General features: G+C 42.1%; 1 protein-coding gene across 7 annotated transcripts in view; it reads right to left on the bottom strand.

The window, feature by feature from the left end:
• Positions 1-4,993: 4,993 nt before the first annotated feature.
• Positions 4,994-20,419, bottom strand: part of DAGLA (diacylglycerol lipase alpha) — a 101,229-nt gene continuing 85,803 nt past the window's right edge. For all 7 annotated transcript variants that reach the window (XM_063117008.1, XM_063117009.1, XM_063117013.1 and 4 more), the window contains 7 exons: positions 18,202-18,344; positions 16,857-16,925; positions 15,275-15,347; positions 12,332-12,528; positions 11,400-11,529; positions 10,569-10,750; positions 4,994-10,290 (listed from right to left, as the gene is read on the bottom strand). In XM_063117008.1, coding sequence (XP_062973078.1) covers positions 9,363-10,290; positions 10,569-10,750; positions 11,400-11,529; positions 12,332-12,528; positions 15,275-15,347; positions 16,857-16,925; positions 18,202-18,344 — 1,722 coding nt within the window. In that variant the 3' untranslated portion in view covers positions 4,994-9,362. The remainder of the gene's footprint in view (positions 10,291-10,568; positions 10,751-11,399; positions 11,530-12,331; positions 12,529-15,274; positions 15,348-16,856; positions 16,926-18,201; positions 18,345-20,419) is intronic.

The following is a 20,419-nucleotide window of genomic DNA, read 5'->3' as shown; positions in this document are numbered from 1 at the left end:
ACTTGTTAAGACAACCTGAGAGAGGAGAGGACACTTAGGAAATTTGGCCAAGGTTCATGACATGAAGAATGATGACTAGTCACAAGAGCCATCTCTTGTGCACATCACATAATAAGCAACATGGCAGCACATGGGAATGAAACCACTTGACACTGTGTCCTCTCCTTGCATCTCAAAACAACAAACAAAGGCACAACAAAGGTATGGACTGAGGTGGAAAGCAAGAGTGAGGCAGCAATATGCTCAAGGGCAGTTTTTACATAGACTGGGATTGTCATACTCTTTCCAATACATCTTACTTTTGTTTTACTCTCCCAGTTATTGATACTGTCCTGTTAAGTGTGCATGACATTAAATAGCTACAATTTATATGATAACAAGTTTATTGTTTATCTTGCACATGGAAGTATGTGGAAGAACAAATGTATCAGACATGAAATATGTGGCAAGAGACTGAAGAGGGAAACTCAGTTACCTGATATCCTTTAACTGGAGATGCCAGACATTGGACCGGGGACCTTCGGCATGCAAAGTATGGATCCATCACTGAGCTATGGGGACATTTCTGTCTCAATGGCAAGATTCCTACCATATCATTCTAGTGATTGCTTTTGTACAAGAGTGAAGCTATATGTAGTGGTTTCTACCATAGATGCTAGGGATCTTAGTATTTGGAAGACCTCATTATGGCCTTTTAATTTTTTAGGTCAGCAGATTAAGTAATAGTTAAAATATGAAAAGCAACAACGGAGAATAAGGAAATTAATCCAGTTTGCAAGGGTATACTTGTGGGAATATCTGAAGATCTTGAATTTCAAGGCAATGAATTAAAGACGGCTTCATTGTTGACACAATCTTGAAATATATATTGTGGGAGAAAGAGAAGATTTCTGGAGAAGTGCTAATAAAACTTCTGATTCTGAATATACACTGAAAAATACATGCAAATGAGCAGTAGATTTGAAAGAGCATAACATCTATATGCATAAGTACTATTTCCAGCCATATCACACATTATTGTACACATCCAATAAGATGCCTGCAATAATGTACCACTAGACTGCGTAAGTACTTCTCATTAACCATGGTAATTGGACATCTTCAATGTGAGACGGGGCAGAGGGGACTTACATATATGGTAAATGTATCCCGATTTTCATGCCATATTTGACATAACAGTTGGAATCATCCTGAAGAGAGATCTGGTTTGAAGAATGAGAGGGATTATGACACATGATCATTTTGTGAAGGGCCTAGTACAAAGCTCTTTAAATTCAGCTCTTGTTGCAAAAAAAGGTGCATCTCTGAAGTCAAACAGTCATTGTTTTACTCAGGCTGGATCAAGCTCTCCCACCAAGCCATGCTTTCTGAACTTGAGCACACCCCCATGTTCCCCTCATAGCTTGTCCTTGTTTGCCTTGCCTTCTTTGCCTTCATCTGCGCTAAACCATAGTTTTAAAATAGCTCCAGAAGTCTAGAATGCAAAAGAAAGCATTCCGCCCAGCCTCGGGCTGCTTCTTTCAATTCCAAAGGTCTTTCTTTCCTTGGAGCCATTTCTTCTGCTTTGGAGCTCTTCATTCTCTGGAGTTCTTCAGCCCCCTCCAGAACTGCTCTCTTCAGATCTCACCTCCACTCCCTTGCCTTTGCTCCATGGGGTCCTGCTTGGTCATGGCTAAACTTTTCACTGCGGAGGATCTCCTTCGAATCTGTGTAGTGCTGCTGGATGGAATTCCTGTTTGCGGGGTGAAGGTCTGCAGAGCGCTTTGAATTAGGCATGCTCTTCACTTTGTGGCTGCATTTTTGGACGTCCTTTCTGTAAGAGGTAGAAATTTGATGTACATCTATGTTTTGGTGGCAGGGATTTTTGTGGAGGGGGGTTCCAGAGACCTTTGAATTTGGTAGGACTTTAGGTGATGGGGAATGGAATTGCATGCCTGGGATATTTTTGTCTTAGAATGCCATTCCTGTGACCTATGCACACTTACCTGGAAGTAAATTCAATATTACTCAGAATTAATTCTGAGTAGATATCTAAACAATTACTGTGATTTTCTAAGGAAGTTAAATTGAATTCAATAGGACTTACTCCTCATATTCTTAAAATATGAAAGCACCACATTTTTCCGTACTCATTTTGCCTTTGTTCCTCCCCTGATACTTTGCCTAGATTGGAATTTGGCCCTCAGGCTGAAAAGGGTTTCTCCATTCCTGTATGAAATGCAATGTCAACACACACATAACCTGAATCCAGCATAGGAAAAGAGACACATTTGTAGGGGTGGAGGAAGACTTATTTTATAGTTTTGTTCATACTCAAGACTTCCATTGGTGTGAACTATTCCTGATTGCAAGAAACTGAAAAATGTCAAAGAGTTGAAAACTAAGATAGATGATTATATTCCACAGTGATCTTAAGACTGATAAATACCTGTGTCTATATAAAATGATTGCTTAATGGACCTAAATTTGATATGCCAAAAATTAGCATTAATTCAGCATAATTTTTTTTCAAACATACTGGATGTCATATTGTCTTTTTTAAAAAGCAACCATTTACACTTCTGCTAGGTGTGGGTGCTGTGATTTTGATTTTGCGTCTCAAATCACATGCATTGTGGGTGTGTCCCAGAGTGGCTCCTTTTAGGGTGATCTGCCTGTGTTTTTTGGGTGGGTTAGAGACTTCATTGAAGTTCACAGATGTCCACATACTCCTGAATTATATTCCCATGCTTTCGGAATTGTCAAACAGCCAACACAAATGAATCTTGTGAGCCTTCATGGTTGCAGAAAGACTTTTACTCTCAACACTGGAATGACAAATCCCACTCTCAACTCTTCAGCGGATAGAGGACCTTAATGCTCCTTCCATATTTGAATGTGCAGCTTACTATTTGCAACAGCTCCCAAAGACCTATTTGAACATTTGGGCTGCAAACACTGATGTATATGCCTAGTTGCCCTCCTTAAATACTGTTCAGCTTGGCCGTGCCTATGCTCTTCAACCCTTTTACTTACGTTACCCTTGTCTTTTAACTCTCTGCCTTTCCCCATGCATTTGTTCTGTTTGCATTGTTCAAAACAAAACAAATCCCCAATAAAGTATTTTTAAAGCCTGTTAAACACAGGCAGCAAAATAATTATTTGTGCTTATTGAGTACTTTATTGGGGTTGTCAGGCAAAATGGTGATGGTATTGGAGGTGAGAGGCAGGGAATTGTACATCTGGATTCTCCAGATTTCTCCACAAAATGACAATGTGGCAAACTTCTCCAAAGCTTCCCCCAATTAATTTGGATTAGTGTGGAGGTGTAATCAGCAGCAAGAAGCTGGAGGGCTAGAAATAACTGCATTTTGCAGCATCAAGGAGTTAGATGGATCATGGAATCATAAAGTTGGAAGGGGATTATAAGGCCATTGCGTCCAATCTCCTGCTCAATGCTGGAATTCACATTAAAGCTGTATCTTGAAGGCCTCTATTGTGGGACCACGACCACCCTAGGTAATTAGTTCCATTGTTGTAATGCTAACAGTGAGGAAGTTTTTCCTGATGTCCAGCTGGAATCTGTCTTTCTGTAACTTGAGCCCATTATTCCGTGTCTTGCACTCTGGGATGATCGAGAAGGCATCCCAGCCCTCCTCTGTGTGACAACCTTTCAAGTACTTGAAGAGTACTATCATGTCTCCCCTCAGTCTTCTCTTCTCAAGACTAAACATGCCCAGTTCTTTCAGTCTCTCCTCATAAGGCTTTGTTTCCAGACCCCTGATCATCCGCATTGCCCTCCTCTGAACCTCCTCCAGCTTGTCTGCATCCTTCTTGAAGTGTGGTGCCCACAACTGGACAGCCTGGTTTGGAGCAGGGGATTGTGGAGTTGCAAAGGGCAATTTAAAAGCTGGTGGAATGATTCACATAGATCTTCAATTATGGCCTTGCAGCTGGCATAGAGCTGCATTTTAGGCACTGTTCACAGTAGGCCAGGAAAAAATAAAGCAGGACTCAAATGAACTGGTAAATGGTGTCCCCTGTGTGTCGCCTAGATGAACAGGTTTGACCCCTGGATGATCCAGGGATAAACCTTAGGTCTAGCTATGGCCTAAGTATTGATTCACATGACACACTAAGCCATAATGTTTAGCTCAAAATGCTTAACCATTGTGGCTTCGTGTGTCGTCTTTACAGAGTCAAGGAGAAATAGCAACTTAACCAGGGTTCTGCTTCCCTTCTGATTGTCCAAAATGTTGGGAGGGGCAATAAAAGTAATGTAAGTAAGTAAAAAAAGAGTTAGTTACAAAGAAATAAAGAAATACAAGAAAACTTAATATATATGGAGAGAAGAAAAGGAGAGAGTTTGAGAGAGCCAGAATTGGACTTTAGAGCGCTGTTGTAGAAAGATGCCATAATGGAGGGGAAATTGTGTGCTTGTCCATAGATACCTGTGACACCACATTTCACATGGGAGAACTACATTTTCCCAATTCAAACTGCTATAATTGAAGTGCTGGGAAAACCTAGCATCCTTGCAACAGAAGCACTCCCATGGAGGAAGTCCTTAGCTTTAAAATGTGGGGAAAGGTTGGGCTGTATGAAAGCAAAACCAATGAGATGCCCACAGTGCTAATCTAAGATGAAATGCTGGAAGCAAAGATGTGAATATTTTAGCATCAAGAGGATCAAGTGGGGAAAAGCAAGTAGAATGATTATGCTTGAAGAGGGATAGATACCCTGGCAGAATCAGAATTGTGCACTGCCAAACTGACTGAAGTCGAACAGGAGAGAAATTATGTATATTTGCACCCTATAAAAATGTTATCAGAAGTTCTGACTTTAAGCACCCCCAAATTCAATGAAAATCTGTCTAGAGTTTATATTGAGCCAAGAAGTGTTCAAGAAGACTGACATATCATTATATGTTTTATTTGGGAAAGTCCGTAAAGCATCCTCTTCCAAATAAAGTTTGGAAGCATTCTACCTTTGTCACTCAAATGTCTTTTGAGCTATGGAAAGAGTGGACCAAAATGCATCCCCCCACCTCCCAAAGGCTTAATGCTTGATGTGTTTTCTGTACATGTTTCTTGATTTACATTCCATTATGGCCACCTAAAGTCATTAAAAGATTCCCATTGTTAAAATGTGCCACAGAAGTGCTTTAAGATGCATTAAATCATAAAGTGTCAACTGGAAAATATCCTGTCTGAGGGCATCTTTGGCAAAGTTGCATCAGCATATTTATGGGGCTTTTGATCATATTTTTTCCATTGTTAAAGTGCACAAAATCCAGCTTCTAAGTTTAAATTAACTGTCTCACTCTGCTCAGTAGAGTGGTTCAATTCCACCCAAAATTCATCCGACTCATGTTGGATGAGTACAGGAGTGGCCCTGACTTTCAAAACTTGGCAGAAGAGTCTGAAAATCAATTGATCAGAGCACAGGGAATATGGATATATCAAACAGCAGTATGTAGTGTGAATGAAAGAGGTAGCAATGTGTTTAGGCATCATACTCAACAGGCCAGTCAGTGTGTATGTCAGCAGTATGTTAGTTTCTAGTTGTTCACTACAATTGGAATGTATATTGGTAATAGTAAAAAAAAAAAAAAAGATCAAGGTGTACCTGGGAATTGCTGATGGATTTACATTAAAAACACCAACAAATGCTAGGAGACCCATTTACTCAAGAAAATGGTAAACAGTTTGAATAGGATGTTATGATGTGATGCAGCAAATAAATGAACAATGTCAGCTCCCATTTCACTCTAGTCTTTCTTGGTCAGTGCAAAAATGTGAGTCAACAGAATTTGTGTATTTTTCTTCTTCTGGGCAAAAGCCCAACAGTCACAGAACACACAGACATTCTGGGACAACCACAGTTAAGATCTGATTCCTCCTACCATTGACAAGGAAGAGGGCAAGAAACACTCTCTTAGGACACAATCAAACAGCTTTAAAACTAAGGCAGGATTTACACTACTGCTTTAAAATGGTTTGTATCAGTAGTGACAACTGTTGGAGCCCAGGACACACTCCATATACAGTTTTCAAACCGTTTTCAAAGTGTCATATCCTGCTTGGTGTAGATCTGGCCTAAGAGTAACAAAACAAACAAAACCAATGAAACAATAGTGAAATGATGCTCAGGTTAGGCGTGACACTGTAGTGCAATAGCTTGATCCATCATTCACAATCTAATCACCACTGAAATAACAAATTAAAACCTTTTCCAAGCAAAGCTGCATCAATTGCCTAGTTATCTTCAAACCTTGCACTCCAGTCCTAAAGTAATCTCCTAAGGCAAGGAACTGCTTTCAGTTGGCCTTGGTAGATTTTCAGAGACAGCACTGCCTCCATGTAATAATACAGTAGATATGCTGCACGCATGCACGCGCACACACACACACACACACACACACCCTTCGTTTTCCCCACCCCACATTCCCATGACCCACAAGAGTTGGGAAGATTCATTCATTTTATTTATAAAGTGCTTTGAAGTTTAAAGCGCCTCTAGGTGCTAAGTATTAGCACTGGATCATAGCTCAATTCACAAGGCAATGTTTCTGCACGTTTAACAGACTGCTTGAGCTGTACCAGACCTCAAGGAGACTGCCCAGCTTGGTTAACCTAACCTACTACAGGTACCTCTGCAACACCCTGCCTCCCCAATTTCATCATAAATGTTGCAGTTTATTATGTGCTTTCCCAACAAAAATATCTGAAAACTTCTGTGAATTTACCTCTAACCACACACATGTTCTCATTGTGTCTTCAGTGAAGAAGAGTATATTGTCAGCCTAGTTCTGGCTAGCAGCTGTCTTAGGACCACCAAAATGAGTCAAAACAACTGTTTTTGTAGTGACTATAAAAATGGTAACTAAGGCTGCAATCCTATATCCTGGGAGCAAATCCATTGAACTCAATGGAACTTACATCTGACTAGATGTGTATAGGATTACACTGTCATTCTTCAACAAAATCTACATACATTTTGTAATAATGTTTAGAAGCTGGAAATAATTCTTCAAAACTGCGAAGTTGTTGGCAAAAGGGGATCATTTAAACTATTAAGACAGACTGGATAGACATAAAATTGGCAGGATTTTATAAATTAAAACTTTTCTATTTCCAATGCATAACTACTTGAAGGTTGAATGCCAGCATTTTAAATCAACAGGCCTCAATTCACTAGCACACTACATACTGTAAATCATTTACATCAGGGATGGAAATGTGTAGCATGTCAGATGCTGGTGGGCTGCATGCAATTCCCATCCCCCTCACCATTGGCTATGCTGGCTAGGGTTGATGGGAGTTGTAGTTTCACAACACATTCCCCATTCCGAATTTACATTAATGCAACATAAGGGTATTGTTTTACACCAACATATTTGCTGCTTAATCTGTGCATGTTTACTCAGAAGGAAATCCCATGGAGTTCAATGGAGACATGTTTCTGAGCAAGTATGCCCAGAAGCATTAAAATATGCAAGGCAACAGCTTGAAATATTGAGTGTCCTTGGGTAATAGAACTAAGGCTGCAATTCTAAGCACATGTACCTGCAAGTGCATCCCACTGAACCAAGTGGAACTTACTTCCAAGTAGACAAGCATAGTATTGCACTATTAGTCACCAAGAACAGTAGAAATCCTCCCACTCTTCCGCAGTTCTTCACAAATGGCGCTCGCCATGAATTTGAGAGCTCCCTCAGTTTTGTCAGCCTACTTGGGGACCTGAGTCTGCAAAGCCAGGAGATTTATCAAGGAAGGACCTTGATAAATGGGCTGCAATGCACGGCTAATATACCGCATACAGCCCAAAGGCTGCATGCTGAACAGGCCAGCAATATGAATTCTCCTGCCACATTAATGCCACATCCTGATATATATATATTAGTACAATAAAAGGACTGTAAGTCGCAGTAAGCTTAACTTCCTATGTAAATGTTCTTTCACTCCTACTTTCATCACTAGAAAATCCCTGCAGTTTTACACAGCACCACTGTGTTGTCATGACTACTGAAGATCTCAGTCATGAGCACCAAGTTGCAGGACTAGTGGTTGAGATGCAATTTTATAACTCATGAAATGTTGTACAGTCAGGTGATGTTGTTAAACTCTTGATATTAGGGTGGGTGAAGGCATACCTACCCAGAGGATTAATCCCAGCACTCTGTCCTTTCTAATAAGGATTTGTAATAACAATACTTCCTGCCCATCCCATAGTTGTCTCAGGTCCCATGTTGAGGGGGAGTGATGTGAAGGGACAGAGAGAACATTCTCCTCACTCAGGCATGGATTTCCTGTCCATTTAATACCTCTGAAATGCTTAGTAGCGCTGTAAACATTTATGAGACTTCAACATGCAGCAAAAGTCCATCTTTTCCCTGAACTCAGGGACAGACCGGCACTGGCCTGCCGTGATACTGCAGGTGAATGAAAGATCGTGAATGGGGATGAAGGAGGTCTTGACACAAAAATCTGGGGAATAATGCAGGGCATTGGCAAGCATCTTGAATAACAAAAGCTAATTTAAACTAATCAATCCATGCAAACAGAGATGAAAATTATGTTAGTTAGAGCAAGACTGTCACTAGTTCATAGTGATCTAAGCAATGCTGTGAGACCCAAAAGACCTCTCACCCCTCCAATGGATGAGAAAATGCAGAAATGGCCTTCAACACTCCAGTACATGTACTTTCTTTCTTCTCAGAAGAAGTCTGGTTATCACTGAACACAGAGCTAATTAGGGGAGCAAACACACAGCCCCACCCCAATTTTCACTGCACCCAGTCACGGCAAGGAGGTGGATGGCTGCATTCCTTTGGAATACAGCCTTAATGGCTATAAACAGGAGAATGTAACTAATTAAAAAAAATCACAATGATGACAACGATGAACAGGTGCTTGGGTCAAACATGACACACTAGTGCAATAGGGCCCAAAGTCACAATTTCCTTGATTCTGACATGATTATAGGGACATTAGCTGACCTCTCAGCTTCTGTAACTCTGGTCCTCTAGTCTGTGAACAATAACTTCCTCATTTCAGCAGGAAAGGCAGGGAATCTGCCCTCTTGTTAAACAAATATGCTGAGGTAGGGAAACCAACCATCTAACTTCAGTGAACGAGGCCCTCCAAAAGCAGCAGACTGTGTTAGGCAGTGATTTTCTCCCTAACTAAAGGACAGGTTCCAAGGTGTGGCATTCTTCATGCTAACATCCTTTGTGGTGCTGTAAACATAGCACCTAGGAAGGGTTGCCACCCTTCCCCATGCATCTTCCCCAACTCTCACCTGCCCAGTGACCAGCTCCTCCAAGTGTTATCCCATGACTCACTGTATGGGATTGGCTATTTGGGCCCTCCTCTCCTATACTAGAGGGCTGAGATCACAAGGTCCTCTTGTTTGGCGGGGCTGGTCATATTTCCAGTGGGAGTGGAAGTCCGGATTTTGTCAGTGGCCAGGCATTCTTGGCTACTCATTCCTGTAGGAGTGATGTCCATAAGCTCCCCAGAAGAACTCAGAGGGAAAGAAGGGGAAACTGATATGCCTGAGGAGGGATCTGCTGAGCCCGCAAATAACCTGGGGGGCTTTGGGACTAGGTTGGGCTCATACTGTGCTCTTAGGAGGATCTCCTGTTCACTGACAGACTTGGGCATCTCAGCGAAGTCACTGGTGCTGTCCGATACCATCATGCAGTAGATGTCCTGGAAGGAGCTACTTTTGCTGTCCAGGTTAAAGAGGCTATCTATAAACTCTGCAAACTCCAAAACTTGGGGACTGGGGGCATCACTGAGCCTCCCATTCTGGAGAGTCAGTTCCTCCCGAGGTGTGAAGGAAACATGGTCAGTATCACTGCCAGCCCCTTCATCACTACATCGCCGCTGAGGAGTGGTGCCTCCACTGTTGTGCAGGGCCTCAGGAGGCTGAGTCTCCTGGGAGTGTTTGGAGAGGCTGTCAGCAGCAAGCAGTTCTGTCCTGGAGCTGAGGGAGGGGTTCTCCTCAGGGATTGCTGGATCAATATAAAAACAGTGAGTCTCATCTTTTTCCATGACTGCATGGAGGCTGGGTGAGCCGCGGATGCTACGAAAACCAGACGAACGCCTTGAATCAAAGCTGTAGATGGATTCATTATCAGACAGGCTCTCCATTGTGGCAAGAGGAGCGCGCCGGTCCTGCAGTTCTACAGACAGGCGCTCCTTGGTATCTAGAAGCAGGATCTCCACGGGATCCTTCTGCACTGGAGATAAAAGCTTGGTCTCATAAAACCCTTCCAAACTGATTTCAGAGTGAGCCTTACTCCTGCAAAAAGAGAAAACAAAAATATTAGACTCATGCAAGCCTGTTACAACCTCCTGGAGCAAGCTACAGAAGAGCACACTGCAGACACGACTCCTCATTTATGACATCACGACATGCACACAACAGCAGTTTGTTTGTTTGTTTGTTTGTTTATTTATTTAAAACATTTATATCCAGTCCTATATCAGTTAGATTCCAGTCATCCACATTGATCCAAGGAACAAGGCCGCCAGCAGCCTTTGGTAGATCTTTCTAGAAAATCAGAGCCATATCCTTACTTAGTGCTGCTGTTCCTTCTGTCCACTGCTATGTCTCCAATTCCAATCTGCACAGAGGGTCTACTAGAGAGAGGCTGATTCTGGAAGATTAACTCCGGGTTGAGGTCCACCTCTGTAGGACTCACCATCACTTTGGCTGCAGAAAGCAAAGCTGTTTTGCCCTTGTTGTAATTCTCCAGGACCTACGCAAAGTAAATCAGTGGAGAACAGCTTTGCTGAGTTACCATTTCTAATCTAGCTTCTTCCACTCTTTACAGACCTTGTGTGTTAATATTAAACAAGTGCCACAGATGAGAGACCATGAAAGTATACTATCAGTGGTATGGCAGTTAAAGATCTTGGCATGGCAAGATGCGTAAGAATCTACAGTCATACTCTAGAAAAGCTCCACACACTCATAGGGCTTTTTTCTCAAATGGCATCTCCCCTCCCCTCCCCATTCCCGGTTCCCCCCTAACTATGGCAAACCATTTTAAATACAACGGAGCTCCAAAAGTAGTCTCCAATAAGGCATTGCGGAGGGTGCAGGTGTCTGCTGTTCCAAGGAAGAAAATCGGAAGTCTCACAGTGCATGTGCACAAACTCTTAAGTGTGTCTAAACTGGATCATGACCTTGTTTTATACAATTAATGAGTTAGCATTTATATGCATATATACACAGTCCCCTTTGACACACAGTGTCTCTCCTTTGTACATCTGTGAACCTCTGAATCAGCACGATTACTTCCTGCAGTCTCACACTGACCCAAATGTTTCACACCAAGGTGCTCAGCATATTTCTCATTCTTTTTCTACCCTTGCTGGTACTCAAAATCAAATGTGCATTATTACCTTGTTAAGACCCTCCATTACCACATTTGGCAAGTGTTCATGTAGCATCGCTGGGGAAATTATCACTTCATTAAATGCCTTGTTGTCTCCCCAAATGGCAAAGTATGTGGGTTCCTCCTGATCACAGCAGCTGAAAAAGATGTCAGGAGAAACACAGTCATGGGAAAGCAAGGAAGTCCGAGGGGGTAGCGACAACTCCAGAAGCAAAGGGACACACAGTGGGATGGGGGACAGAGAGTCTGTTGCATGTCATCAAAGGACCCAATGCGTATACTATAGATGTCGTAAGTCAGGTGGGTTTTAAACCAATCATTTTTCATTCAGTACAAATTCAAGCCCATATCCTAAAACTGATTAATCACAAATTAACCTTAACTTTTAATTAACTGACTATCGTGAGGCTGTAGTGTGGGCATGACACACATACGCAGGAGCAAGCAGACTCAAGCAGTTACCTCCAGTCATCCATCTACCTGCTACTAAATAATGTTTTACACAGGAACCAAAATGCCAAAAGGAATACGACAACAGGCTTCCTCAAATACCTTTCTATCACTATATATTAAGCATGGCTGTATTCCCAAGTTAGTGATGTCACCAAAAGTACCTGGAATCTGTCCATCTTGCAATGTTCAGCTATATTACAAATTCAGCACCAAACCTTGCAGGGAAGGAAGGTAGCAGTTGGATTTCTATGCAGTTTCTCCCCACCATGGCTGATCATATGGGGCAGGTGAAGAACTGGTAAATCCAGGCTACAATTCCCAGGGAGCAACACAACAATGCCTATTTTTGCAGTACCATCAGTAAATATGCACCAACAGCACAAGTAAATAGAGAAATCTTAGAAAATATACCTTTTCCCCCCTGAGAAAGCCCATAAAAACTGAGCTGATGGGAGTTCACCCATCATTTTTCACAGCTTCACCTACCAGCAGTGCTCAGCAGGGTGATTATGAACCACATGGATGATACGCCCAGGGGGATAGAGTGGTGTGCTGGCTGACAGGGCAATGGTTAAGTCACTGGGGTGGGTCCAGAGGCGGTTACTGGTCACTGAATTCCCTTCAAGCTCTTCAGGGAGCTCAGATTTGGGTATGCATTTTGTTGCACCCACAATGATTCTCCACTGTCCAAGGGAAGAGAAAAGAAAGAAGGACTCTGAGCTAATGCCATTAAGTGCAGGTAGAGAAGCAGCAGAAATTATAGCATGGTATAAAACAGAGATGGGAGCCTACAACCAGCAGGCTTTATATAATAAAACTTCATAGATTGGGGACAAGCTAGTAATGACATAGGTCAGGCAATGTTTGAGCCAATCAATCACTTTCCAGTTATAGTTCAAATCAGAGAAAGTTGAGGGAGGGAGGGAAGGAAGGAAGGAAGGAAGGAAGGAAGGAAGGAAGGAAGGAAGTTACCCAAAGGGAAAGAGATTTAGCAGGGTGTGTCTTCAGGGGAGGTTTGCCTAACAAGAATGTTGAAAACATTCATTCATTCATTCATTCATTCATTCCATTACTATACTGTCGCATAGCTGAAGCACTCTGGGCAGTTCACAAAAATTAAAAACCATTAAAACACATTATGTGAAATCTACAAAATATATACAGAAAGAAGTTACAGTTTGCGTCTGGCAGGCTAAAAGACTGACCTTTGGTTCTCCAAGCCTGACATAACCACGCCCTACTCCACCAAAAATGGCTTCATTTGCTCATGGGGAATGCTAACATTAATATGTGGGGTAGCATGTATCTTATCTCCACCTTATCTCCATCCCAAGATCCTGTATTTAATTCTTATTTTCTTTTTGCCTGCATCTGCACATATCAGATTATCTCAGAGAAACGGCACTATCACACAGGATGTAGTTATCAAGTATGCATGTCCATTGCCTCTCTTTAAAAACATGTAATAATAAGCTGTGTAAGTGTAACCGCATTCAAAAGGTATTGCCCCATTGCTGGCATATTAGTGCAATTGAACAACTATGGAAGGAACAAATGAACAAAATATGAACCAGCTGGAAAATAAATTCAACTGAGAATGCCATCACCTTTAAAACGAGGAGTAGTCACAAAAGAGGAGGCAAAGGCAAAGGGACAGCACATGATATACTGCGGCCAGTATGCATCAATTGAGCCTGAGGCTAATGTGAGACTTCTAACTAATGACAGTTTTCTGCAACAGAAATTCAAGCCATCTGATCAAACCCCTCTTTAAGCTGAGACAGTTTTTAATAAGAAGGCCAAAAGCAACAATAATCTCTGGCTATAGCTCAGGCAGATGTCATAGAGCAAATGAATATTAAATTCACATTAGATTGTCAATGTGCAGTAAGGCACTAATGCACACAATGGGTCAGTTTGGCCCACACATTAGTCAACGCTGGACTATTTAAGTAACCATTGCTTAAATAGTCCCCCGTTGACTAATGTGTCGTCTGTTCGGGGAAAACCATGCCATGGTTAGTTATTTTCCAGAAATAATCAACAAAGATAACCAATGGTTTGCAGAGTTGTTTATCTGCACAACCGTTGATTATCGTGTCGTGTGATGGACTCCGTGGATTATTTCCCACGCTTACAGAGTTGTGAGGCAAGAGCAGCAGAAGCCCCTGGCACTCTTGCCCAGTGGGGCTCTATCAGCATGGGAAATAATCCTGTCCCAGGAAGCGCTTGGGGAGCTGCAGATCATACTGTCCTTTGGTAGGGCGCCATGATTGGGGGCTCCTCATGCACTTCTGGGGATGGACACAAGCCGTCCCTGCATGGGATGTTGCCGATCACACCGCCGCACGTATTTCCAAGGATGTGCACGTCCCTTGCCCCATGATCCATCTGGAGATCGGTTCAAGGGGATGAAAGGAGCCCCTTCCATCCCCTCGAGCTGATTTCCAAATGGATCGGGGAGGGGGGGCAAGGATGTCTCCTGCAGCTTGACGTGGCACATCAAACCATGACAATAATCCATCCGCCAATATCAGGGCAGGGGCATACGGATCTGTCCTGCAGCTGTGATGAGTAGGAGAGATGCTTGCATGTCCCATCGCCATTTGCCACACAAGAAGGACGGAGGATGCGGAAGCATCTCTCCTGCTCGCCACAGCTGTAGGACAGATCCTTGAGCCAGAATGGTGCCCCTCCTTCTCCATTGGCGCCATGGCAACAGGGAAGAGGGCAGCATTGCTACAGCATTGCTATTCCCTGTTGCCATGGCCCTGATGTGAAGGATGAATCGGCGCCAAGCCATGTGATCCTGACAGGGATGACATCGCTAAGTGCTGATGCGTCCTTCACTGGCAGTTGGATCCTTTGCCCTGACACGTAACATGACAGTTCTGCAGCTTCTTGCTTCTGCAGCAGCCATGGCATGTGTTTCTCTGCGCATGGCCACTGCAGAAGCAAGGAGCTGCAGAACAGTCTCCTCACGTGTTGAGGCACATGATCCAGCCACCGCCGAAAGATGCATCAGCGCCAAGTGACGCCCCCATTGCCTGTCCCAGCATGGCTGCTGCAGCGAGAACCAATGGGCACTTCGAACCAGCACCCTCACTGGGAGGCGGGAGCGGGGGAAAGAGATGACTACTTAATGGAGTGTGAATACTCTACTCCACGGAGCACTACTTCTGTGTCGCCCTAGTCTAGCATGCAAATAGTCATCCGTGGAGCATTGCACGAACACACCCAATGTCTAAACTTCAGACTGCTGTGATTAGTTTGTTTACATTACTGTGGATATCATGAACATATCATAAAATTGGAATAACTATAGTTGGAGCATGTGGTCCCAAACCAAAAAAGCGAAGTAGCCTAGCTATTTGGGGAATTTACATGACATAAATAATTTTATTTCAGCTAGACCTGAAATCTTCTTACCTTTGGTTTGTTACTTCTCTGCAGAACATCAAGAAGCTGCCGGCGAAATCCTTCCAGCTGTGAGAGGCCAATCCTGAGTGATAAAGAGTATCAGATGCAATGATGTAGGTATAACTATTATGAGAATCATAAACAGGAAAGCAAAGAGAGATGAGATCAGAGAAGACTTACCCATGACACAATTTAAAGAAAATGTATACACATGTACTGAAAACAATCCATAGCCCATCAGAAAGGTATGCACTTACATTACAGATAACCAAACAAGGGTTGTAATAATACCATAGGCATTAAACTAAGAATATAGATAACTAAAAATATGACAGAGGTGTGAGGGGTAAATGCCCTACAGGGAGGCAGGGTATCATTATTCATGTAACTAAGGAAATGATTCAGAGATTTTAGATTCCATTTCACAGGTGAAATAATCAAACTGAGGAAGTGAAATAAGCCAACAATTCAGAAGTGCCACTATGCAGATCATCAGATATACACAAGTGAGAGATGTTCCTATATAAGATAATAAAAATAAGCTCACAGTATTTTTCATCCACAGAATTTAAAGCAAATTACAGAAATAAGTGAAACTGAAGCACATGTGTATGACTGGAACTCAGTGGAACCTGCTACCTTGTAGCCTTGGACAACTACTGTCACTCTCCAATATCCTATTTTCCCCCCAAGGATCAAGGCATTACATATTTGTCAGTCGTAGTTCATAAACATCCTGCTAAGGAGAATCTCCTACAGAAGTTTGCCTTTGCTCAAAGTCTACCTACTGACTACAATTCACAATGGAAGTTGTCTCCAACTACCCTATTCCTCATTCTTCTTATCAGTCATGTGACACACCCATATACCAAATTCAGCCACTTGTGTATGATTTGTAATGTGCACTAGGTTCTGAGAATAAAAAATACTATGAAATGATTCATAATTTTAATCAATCTGAAACAACAAGGTTGTAAAAGGGTGAGAGATGCTAAAATAAAAAACAGACAAGAACACTGCACACAAATCTGGTGGTGTGAGATGGTGTAAGGGTAAGAGAGGGATGACAACACACAGTACACAACTGTAAGATGATGCAGCTCACATAATACAAAGGTGCTAGACAGGAGTGAGGTGATAACACTCATAGATCAAGAGACAGTGCATAGATGGGAGATGTCACGGAAGATATAGCCAGCAGACAATTCACAGGTGTAAGATGGCTCAGGAAGAGGTGACCTGAGAGAGAGTACAAATGTGTAAATGACAACACAGATTACTAAGGAGATGGCACATATATGTCTGATGCCTCAAAGAAGACAATTGTGGAACTAGAATATTCACATTTTTCAGTATTACAGGCAACTGAGAGATAGGGGAGGGATATGCCAATACACAGGTAAGTGATACATCAATGTGTATGTCCAGGTAAAAGATACAGCAATACAGGTAGCTAGGAAAAGAGGGATAAGCAAGAAGCACATGAGGACTGGTAAATGGAAACAAGACAAATGTGAATTGGGGACTTTCAAGACAAGAAACCAGAAGTTTGGGTATAAAACAAAGGAATGTTGAAATAAGGAATCCTTGCCTGGGGACTAGGTCTTTGCCCAACACAACTGCAGTCACAAACTCTTTGGAGTACTCCATGGCATCTTCACTGGAAGAGAAACAGGAATCAAGAAGAAACTGATGGGATTGCACTGGCAGAAAGGCACACATAACATCCAATTAATTCTCTGAATCAAAAATGTCCAATTCCTAGATGTTTAGAGCTGGCACTGTGTCTGTTCTCTGAAGCCGTACAACTTTACTATTATAGATGTACAACTTTATAATCTACGCCAATGTAGTAAGCTAAACCATGTACTGGATCATCTTCCATGTATTTCATATTATTAGATCCAGAGCCAATTTAGGAAAGGCAATTCATTTTTGAGATGAAAACAAGACCAGATAACAAGGATGAGAGCAATGCCAGAATGCCTACCCCCTACAATACATAACATGCATCACAGACCTCAGCTAGATGGGCCCCCTCTTCACCATTCACAGTTCCAAACTAGATTTAATGGTATAATGCAGCAATAATTCTGAAACACTTCTGCAAGAAGTATAATGGAGAAAGGAAAATCCAAAAGTTAATTCCTTTCAGGATCAGTCTTAGTGAATCATTCTCCTGTGACTCTCAGTCCAAATACGCTGATATGATCCCTATCAGTAATTATCTATTGAACAACAATGCCCCTGGACTGTAATCACGGGCAGCCTTCTGCATAATTTCCTATCTGTGACAGAAAGCACTACTCCCCATCCCAACCACACAAGTACAGGGCAGGTCAACATCTTCTTTAGAAGGGATGTTTCCTGATTTGCAGGTAGCCTACTTCTAATTTTAATTTGGAAACATCGTAAGTATCTTTAAAACATACAAATCAAAAAAACTTCCTTTTGAAACTTGGACTGGAATCCCGAGCCTTTCCTATACTCTTTTGTATTTTTCCTGGTATTTTCCATTATTCCCAGTCCTTCACATCCCTATAGTAACTATATCTACTGTCTACTTTATCATAAGAAGTTGCTGGAGACAAAATAGACCCTATTCAAAAGGAGCAAACTGAATCCTTGGTACCTTAATAAGTTAAACATAACCTTTTAAAAATTGAAATTGGTGGGGTGGGGAGATAAAACATCACTAGACAAAAAAAAAGTTTTACAAATATTTCAAACAGTTGATGGGTCAATAGCAACCCCAATAGTGCGGAAAGGTTTAAAAAGTTTGTACTGTATCTATCCTTAAAGTTGCACAAGGAAGCCTGAAAATGTTGCTGAGATCTCAGAAGTTACAGCTTTGCTGTATTATTTAATAAATTTAATAAATTAATTTTTTATTTATTTAATAAAACCTTTATTTAATAAATTAAAAAAATACCTACCTTAAAAGGCCACCTGGGGGAGAGTAGGCATAGCACTTTAGAGTTGGGTACTGTGGACGCAGCAGAAAGGACAAAATGGCGGCTGTGCCAGCCCCTAAGGAATGGCCCACCACAATGAGGCCATAATGTTTTGTTCCTCTGCCCTACAAAAGAATAAACAATTAGATATCTGCAGGATTTGACAATTCTTCTCAAATCCCTCCCCTTTTAGCTAAAATGTAAATTGTCCTTCACATAACCGACACAGACACACGCACTCCATTGTCACCTACTAACCTACACTGGCACGCCTAAGGTCATCATCTAACAACTGCAGCCAATACTTTGTAGTGACTAGGGATTGAATCCTAACCAGAATTATGTGAACGGAATGGCTCTTTCTGTTTGTATACAGGTCCAAGATCCGGCAGAAGATCCCCGTTGGCAGTGCAGGGAGGCAATTTTTGCCAATTCCCAATTTCTCCTACTGTTCTAGAAGATACCCCAACCTTCTGGAGAAGACTGGGGTGGGGGCACTAAGGACTACAGAAGGAAATGGGTGAAAAACAGTGTCCCTCTCCGCTGGCAGGAGTTTCTCATGAGCAGAATTCCGCTCAGGGGATGCTCCACTCCCACCAGCAGGAGGAAACTCAGGATTCCAGTCCAGGTTTCCAAAGGAAGTTTCCTTGATTTGTATGTTTTAAAGAAACTCCTGATGTTTCCAAATTAAAATTAGAAGTAGGCTACCTGCAAATCAGGAAACATCCCTTCAAAAGGAGATGGGCATAAATCAAACCCTATTTAAAACACAGGGATCAGATTTATAGCATAAGTTCCTTCCTTATAACACAAAATTCAGAATATAAAGCAACTTCACAACTTGCATACTAAAAATCATTTTGGTCAAGATCAGCCTGTGGATTCTCTGAATATAATTTCTCTCTCTCCTTCCCCTCTCATCTGTGACCTTCTACTTTAAAAAATAAATCTTTACAACCACTTTTAAAAACGGTGCCCAGAAATTCTTATTTATAAAAGCCAGTATTGCACAATGGCAAAGAGGAAGAGGTACAAATCAGAACATCTCTAGTTTGAGTCTCACTTCTGCCATGAACTCGCTAAACGCTTTAGGCAAGCCACTCTTTTTCTCATTGCCCCCACTCCCCATCTCCAATATGAGGAATGACATTAATCTACCTTACACAATTGGTGCAAGGATTATTGGTGGGAGGTGATGTACATGAAATACTTTAACACACTCTGGCCTGGTCAGACAACATGCTAAATGGTTAAGGGAATGCACTAACCTTAATGCATTCCAATAACCATTTCGTGGTTAAGCAGCATGGTTTAGCGTGTTGTCTGAACCAGGCCAATTTGTTGCAATCAAATTACAATAAGTTAATTATAAAAGAAAACCTTGGGTTCCTAAGTTATTACAGAAATCATAATCATGCATGCCTTAGTTACATGGTCTCTGAAAACTGTTCAGAATGAAATTTAATAGGGAAAAATGCCAAGTTCTACATTTAGGAAATAGAAACCAAAGGCACAGTTACAAGATGGGGGATACTCGGCTCAGCAATACTACAAACGAGAAAGATCTTGGAATTGTTGTAGATCACAAGCTGAATATGAGCCAACAGTGCGATATGGCTGCAAGAAAGGCAAATGCTATTTTGGGCTGCATTAATAGAAGTATAGCTTCCAAATCATGGGAGGCACTGGTTCCTCTCTATTCGGCCCTGGTTAGGCCTCATCTAGAGTATTGCATCCAGTTCTGGGCTCCTCAATTCAAGAAGGACGCAGACAAGCTGGAGCGTGTTCAGAAGAGGGCAACCAGGATGATCAGGGTCTGGAAACAAAGCCCTATGAAGAGAGACTGAAAGAACTGGGCATGTTTAGCCTGGAGAAGAGAAGATTGAGGGGAGACATGATAGCACTCTTTAAATACTTTAAAAGTTGTCACACAGAGGAGGGCCAGGATCTTTTCTCGATCATCCCAGAGTGCAGGACACTGAATAACGGGCTCAAGTTAAAGGAAGCCAGATTCCAGCTGGACATCAGGAAAAACATCCTGACTGTTAGAGCAGTACAACAATGGAATCACTTACCTAGGGAGGGTGTGGGCTCTCCCACACTAGATGCATTCAAGAGGCAGCTGGACAACCATCTGTCAGGGATGCTTTAGGGTGGATTCCTGCATTGAGCAGGGGGTTGGACTCGATGGCCTTGTAGG

This window comes from Elgaria multicarinata, chromosome 2, assembly GCF_023053635.1.
Source record: "Elgaria multicarinata webbii isolate HBS135686 ecotype San Diego chromosome 2, rElgMul1.1.pri, whole genome shotgun sequence".
Taxonomy (NCBI): domain Eukaryota; kingdom Metazoa; phylum Chordata; class Lepidosauria; order Squamata; family Anguidae; genus Elgaria; species Elgaria multicarinata.
The sequence above is the reverse complement of the archived record's forward strand: the minus strand, read 5'-3'. Positions and strand labels throughout refer to the sequence as shown.